General features: G+C 45.0%; 1 protein-coding gene across 1 annotated transcript in view; it reads right to left on the bottom strand.

The window, feature by feature from the left end:
* Nucleotides 1-594: 594 nt before the first annotated feature.
* INTS4 (integrator complex subunit 4) overlaps nt 595-6,913 on the bottom strand; it is a 111,264-nt gene continuing 104,945 nt past the window's right edge. The window contains exons 22-23 of the mRNA XM_006077388.3: nt 5,997-6,117; nt 595-1,909 (exon numbers count right to left, since the gene is read on the bottom strand). Coding sequence (XP_006077450.1) covers nt 1,731-1,909; nt 5,997-6,117 — 300 coding nt within the window. The 3' untranslated portion in view covers nt 595-1,730. The remainder of the gene's footprint in view (nt 1,910-5,996; nt 6,118-6,913) is intronic.

Genomic DNA, 6,913 nt, shown 5'->3' with positions numbered 1-6,913 from the left:
TCTTGATGTTTTCATCTGTGCGTCAACTCAGTAATCATCATTAGGTGCTTGTGTCGGGGCCATGGTATGACTCAGCCTGGCTTTAAGCTTCACTTTATCTCCAAGGCAGGCAATTTTCTTTAGGGCCTCCTGCTGACACTGAAGGCACATCACTGAGATGTACTAAGTGAGCACACAAGAAAAGTAAACGCCGTAGAGGTGATCTTCTTTTAGTCTCTCCATAGCAGTTATGACCTCCAGGAGCCAGACCACCCAGGTTCTAATTCCAGCTCGCGTTTACCAGCTGTGAGACCTAGGCCAAGGAGGCAGCTCCAACACTGTAGGCATCAGAGATGGAGTTGAAAGTGCTATTTCTTATAGTGGATCCCTCTTTCCCATAATCCTGGCTTCTTTAAATTCTCTGAACTTCAACTGCTTTAATAAAAACCTACTATTAGGTTCATTATAATAGCACCTACTTCACACTATAGTTTTGAGGATTAAATGAGTTAATTCATTAAAGGGTTTGCAACACTGCTGGGCACACATTAGGCGTGTTAAACCAGAAGTCAAACGTGCTTGAATTCAAATTCCAGCTCTGCCTCTCAGGAACTGTATCCTCTTGTTATTTTTATTAGCTTTCCAAGCACCAAATATGATCAAGACTGGCCAGAGATTAAGATTCTGCCAAGCATTATTTAATTAAACCCATTCAACAACCCATAAAGTATAATTATCTCTATTTTACAGACAAGAAAATTAAGGCACAAGAGAGATTTGTAGGTTCTTTTCCATATACTTCTCCTGATGTGGTATAGCTCAGACCTTTGGACTCATTTTGGATTTGAATGAATACAGGTGTTATTACAGTATTCCTACCAATGACCTAACCTGTCAGACTCACTTGGCTGTTACAAGGATTAAATGGCAGGGAAAGAACACAGCACAGGCCCTCACATGGTTCACAGCCTTTACTGTTCTTACACCGCAGCTGCATCTTTAACTCATATGCAGCTCCAACACTGGAGTCATCAGAGAAGGACTGGAAAATGACTGTGTTTCTTACACTAGATCTCTCGTTCCCATAATGCTGGTTTCTTTTCTAAAATATGACCCATCTCTCATATTTTGGTCCTAAGGATAATGGCAGGCAAGATCAAAAATTATCCTGAAGAATGAAAATGATTCATTCTTCAGCTGTCCATTCAGTTCTTGGCCAGCCATTGCCTGAGTTAAGAAAGGAGACTCTCAGCAAGATAATGAAGTCTGGGGCCATTTGGGAACTGTCGATGGTGAAAAAACAAAGCTGTGAAAGCTGCTTTGCGGTTGGCTCTGACAGACTGTTGCTTTAAGAAATAAGATTATGGCTCCAGTAACTGGCTCTTTAGAAGTGGCTAGAAAATTGGATCTTTTTGTTTCACACCTGAAGAATGTAGACATGTAGTATAAATGTTGAACCTACAGCCACACAGATTCCCTGAAGGACCAGGGACTAGAGCAGCTTGGTGTCTCAATTTTATTGGGGGCAGGGCTATCGAGGTTGGGGGTAGGGGGCAGGATAGCCTTGAAGGTTTCTGTTTTCTTAATTAATGAGAAATAATTTATCCACTGCTTCATACAGATGAGACTGCAAGGGTCACATGTTCCTCCTTATGCCTATATACCATTTCCAGGTGAAATGCTCCAGCTTCTGGCTCACTCTGATCCCAGGAAGAGCCTTCTAGGCCACGGCTGTAAAGGCTGCTTGTGACTCAGCGCCTTGCGGGTTTGGGCATTATGTAAACTTTTACGGACTTGCTGAAGGGGATGGTGCCCTCGATGCCGGTTTCCACCTGGGGTGAAATCTCACCACCTTCAATCCAGGGGGATTTTGGAATGCGTGAACTGGAGTTGTAGGCCAGCAGCAGCCTCACTTCCACCTGGCAGGGTTCTAGAAAACAAGACAAAAATCATCAATGACAGGGCAACACTCAGGAATTGGGATGAAATGTCAAGTAAACGCAAGATCAAAGATACAGGCAGCAGGGTTTCAAGAACATTTTTCACCTGTCTGCATCCCTCCCTTCCCCCATCTGCAAAACAAAAACAATTTTCCAGCCTGAATACCATGAGGCTCTTCCTAAGCTACAGACGTGCTGCTACATCTCTGCCACTGCCACCTCCTCCTCGGGTCTGTTGGGCTCCCTGCAGCTCAGAGCCATGGCTGCTGAGATGCTCAGAGAGCAAGCGATAAAACTCTCTTGCACAGAAGCCTTCCAGCCTCAAAGACAGAGGGTCACAAGGTATGTGCATGTGGCCAGTTCTTGTGCCCAGGTAACCATGCTCTTTCTGGGCAGCCGATCTCAGACCTGAGGTCTACGTGCAGAGTGGACTCTGCTGCATTAGCAGAGAAGAAGCTGTTCATCTGGAAACAGTTCGGACAGAAAACACTCATTACTGAACAGGAACACATTTCAGGGACCTAAAATCATGTCACTGAACCTTCCATTCTTTCACGACATGACATTACAGTACTGATCTGGTGTCTGCACCTGGCAGGCCCAGAAAAATAAATAAGACCTCCCTTAAGCTGCTGTTTGGCTGAGGACACAGAGACAGTTGCATAGAGCACAGTATACACTTGAGTCTGTAAAAAGCACTGACGAAGGCGCCCAGGAAGGCTTTGGAATGGAACACCTGCTTGGTGCCAAATACATAACTCCAAGAGTTCTTACCCTGTTGCACCACAAAAGAAAGATCATCATGATCCCCAAAAAGTCCCAAGGTTCTGAGAGTTTCTAAGTGACTGCCCAAACCCACACTAGTGACAGAATTTGAGTTCAGTTCATAAACTGAAACACTAATCTTTCTATTAACCATGTGGTTTCACTAAAGAAGAAGGAGAGGATTTCAGAAAGACCTAACAACAGGTGCAGAGGACAAGAACACCGTGAGCTTGGGTGTCCTCCTCGATCTTGTGTGACTGGGTAACCTGCTTACTTCATGAAAGATGCAAGTTTTAAAGATGAGCCCAAGGCTAAGGGGTTTAAAGGGCAGCAATGAGGGCTGATAGAACAGAAAATGAACAAGGGCAGATGTCCCAGGACTTCTCAATGCCTCCCCAGACATGTTCCTTGTTATTTTCAGACTTCTTCCTAGGGATCAAAATAGAGACGAGATCACTGTCTTCCAGGAAGGGAGGGCTGGCAGCCAGCCAGAGTAACCCAGCCGAGGCCAGACAGCAGCTTCAGCGGGACCATTTACCATGGGCCCCTTCACCAGCCTTCAGTGTCTGCAATGAAACCAGCACTGCTCTCCGGTCCGAGGCTCCAGTATCAGCTCTCCCAACAGGCCCTCCTCTTTTGTCCTAGATGGCTACTGCCAACCTTGAACCACAACCCAGCCCTGGCTCTCACAGCACTTTCAGGAGCCAAACCCTGGTAAGGTCAGACAACTGAACCCTACCTGGTCATTAAGCCTTCGCTCACCAGTACATGTGAAGAGTGGCAATTCAAGCCACTGCCATTAGAGGAAGGGAGCAGAGAGAAAAAAACAAGAGGGAGAAGACAGTGGGGAAAAGAAACAAAAGATCGTCTGGGGCCAATCATGCAACCTGTTTATCATGCTTAGCAGAGTATGGCTTTATGAGGTATATATTACCACTCCACAGTCTTAAAGGAAAATGAGACAGGTTAAATAACTTTCTCAGGATCACAGCAAGTAAGGCAGAATTTGGAAACTTGTCTATATGACTCCAGGCCTGGCAGCATCCTGTCTCCCAACAGACAGGCCCTAGGTAGGGAGCTGAGGGACTAGAGGGAGGAGCCCCTACCCAACACCAGGCCTCGTCTCCTGGGTTAGGAGGAAGAAAGTGCTGGTGCATTCAGAATGAGAACACATTTCACTTTAGTATCCCAGGCCAGATGGGAGGATGGTATAGTGAAAAAACAAGGCACTTAGGAAATCTGCATGCCGGCCTCCAAGCCACCATTAATCGGCTACGTGGGCCTCCACTTATGCATCTATAAAATGAAGAGCATAATACTAACTCCCACCACAGAGTTATCTAAGAATTGAGTGAATTTTTATTGCAAACTTGAAACCCTACATTCCGTTTTCATTATTTGCTGAGCATCTACTACATGTCAGGCACTAGGGACATGAGATATAGAGGTACTGGGAACACAGAGGTAAAGGTGATGAGCAAGTTTCCTGTCCTCAAGCAGCCCACATTCTAATTGCAGATAAAGTCAATAAATGAATGAGGAAACATCTGACATGAGTAACTCCTGAGCAGAGAATTAAAACGGAGATTTTAAATTATGACTAGGTAGCAGCCTCTCAAAGGAGGTAAACCTGAGTGAATTATAATTTTTCAGGCTCAGGACAGCCCAAATTGTATGCCTGGTTCATGCAGTGAGCTGCTGTATGACCAGGGACAAGTCAATACACCCCTTGAAACCTTTCAAGCTCTTCTGAGCTGTAATACGCTGTTCTGCCTCCTTCATCCTTGGTCCCTGCAGAACAATGCTGTCCCACAGCATTTATTTCCCCATACCTAGGGTCCTTTCACCAAAAGAGATCAGAATAAGGAACTCTACCTTCCTGTAGACTTGCAGTGCGGCAAACAGTGCAGAACATTCCAACAGCAAGGATAAGGAGTGAGGGACGTTCAGGGAGGCAGATCCTGGGAAAAGCTTCCTGGCTGGAAGCGCCCTCAATTGTGACAGGCCCATTGGACCTCTCGGAGAAGGCAATGGCACCCCACTCCAGTACTCTTGCCTAGAAAATCCTATGGACGGAGGGGCCTGGAAGGCTGTAGTCCATGGGGTCGCTAAGGCTCGGACACGACTGAGTGACTTCACTTTCACTTTTCACTTTCATGCATTGGAGAAGGAAATGGCAACCCACTCCAGTGTTCTTGCCTGGAGAATCCCAGGGACAGGGGAGCCTGGTGGGCTGCCGTCTATGGGGTCGCACAGAGTCAGACACGACTGAAGCGACTTAGCAGCAGCACTGGACCTCTCAAAGGGCTGCTCCGACATTCAACAGCACCATTTCCTCTTTGTGAAAACTTTCCCACCTAACACCCTTCATTGGGGAAAACCACTAATAATGGCAATAAATAATTATGCATGTATTCAAAAATACAGTGAAAGAAAATTCCAGAAGGCATTTCTTTTTCTAAGAAGGCATCTCTATTTCTAAAATAAACCAAATTTGCTGGTATTGAACACCATCTCCAGTAACAACCATACTTCTAAATCATCTTCAACAATAGAGGCAACACCACCGAGACCAATTCTCTCCCACATTTTAGGTTCTGCAGACTGAGTCTCTTTCTAAAGTTTCCAAAGCGCTTTACAGACTGTGGAAATGGAATGTCATTGCATTTGTATTCTCTCATTTTATCCTGTATGAATTAAAGAAAAATACTTATGTAGCTTCTATGTGCTTTTCTCAAATTATCAAGTTTCTACTCAGATGCTGTAGGGAGAAGTAGGAATAGATCATCTTTGCACTACCCACAAACCAGCCCATGTGGGAAGGGAAGGCAGGAACAGTTGTCATTGTACCTCTTCTGGGGGAATGAAATGAACTGTTCATATAACAAAAAGAGTGATTTTAGATTACTGGTAAAAAAATATAAAACTGTTTAATTTCCAAAAAGACTAGTCCTCAGAATTAAGTAGTAGATTAAGAATTGTCATCTTAATTTAGAAGGTGAGGAGACAAGATTCAGAAGGGAGAGTAGCCTGTCCAAGGTTTTGCAGCAGGTCAATGACAAGGTTACGATAAGAAAATAGTCTCCAAGTGTCCAGCCCACAGTTCTTTCCATGAGACTCCATTCTATCATAATCTTTTAAAAAAAGTTTGTGCTGTATGTAATCAAAGCAATGAAGCAATAATGTCTGAATGTACCCAGTCTGAGCTTATAAGCGCCTTAGGAAATCAAGTTCAACCCTCAGCAGGCCTGGTTCAATCACGTATTTTTCAAACTATAAAAAACAAATGCCTTGCCCGCACTGACTCCTTACCTGTCCAGGCAGTGTGGGAGAGGAACACCTGAGTGATGAGCCGGTGGCGCCCTGGGCCAGGATTCCGAAAGTCTGCCGGCTTAGGGTGGATCATCTGAGCCTGGCCATCTGGATATAAGACCTACGAGGTGACAGACATGAGAAAAAGAGCCAGAAGAGCCGTGAGCTTTTAACAAAATTACTGGTGACATATGCTGTGAACCCCAAAACGGGAGGAAAATTGATAACACCATCCTTCATAAGAAACTGCTCCTTGTGGGGAGGACAATACTATCAAAATCTCTCTACCCTCCCCCCAGTACAAGCCAGTGTGTGATAAATCTTTCCTGAATTTATGGTGAGTGAGTGAGAGAAATAAGGTGCCTCTATTAAGTACATGGATAAGTTAAAATATTAATCCTGACGTGAAGAGCCTTTGCAGGCACTCCCTGCTTCTTCTGGCTCTGAGTCATAGCATGGCCCACCATCCATCATCAACTATCAAGTATTAAGAATAATTCTGGAACCTTGCTGGTAGTCCAGCGGTTAAGAATCCACCTGCCTGTGCAGGGGACATGGGTGCAATCCTTGGTCCAGGAAGATCCCACAGGTTGTGGGGCAAACTAAACCTGTATACCACAACTAGTGAAGCCCGTGCTCTGCAACAAGAGAAGCCATCACAACGAAAAGCCTGCGCACCACAACCAGAAAGTAGCCCCTGCGTGCTGCAACTAGAGAAAGCCTGCCCACAGCAACAAAGACCCAGCATAGCCAAAGTTAAGTACATACATACATACGTATTTAAAAAGAACAATTCTGTAACTTTTCACTAGATCATAAGCAGCCAGGAAGCTGTTTCTCTCGTTCTACAGAGATAGTGCTTCATGAGGGGTCTGCTCAAATCATGGGCCAGATCCTCAAGTCTCACAAGCTGCTGA

The sequence above is a fragment of the Bubalus bubalis genome, chromosome 5 (genome assembly GCF_019923935.1).
Source record: "Bubalus bubalis isolate 160015118507 breed Murrah chromosome 5, NDDB_SH_1, whole genome shotgun sequence".
Taxonomy (NCBI): Eukaryota; Metazoa; Chordata; class Mammalia; order Artiodactyla; family Bovidae; genus Bubalus; species Bubalus bubalis.
Note: the sequence above shows the minus strand (reverse complement) of the source record. Positions and strands in the feature narration are given on the sequence as shown.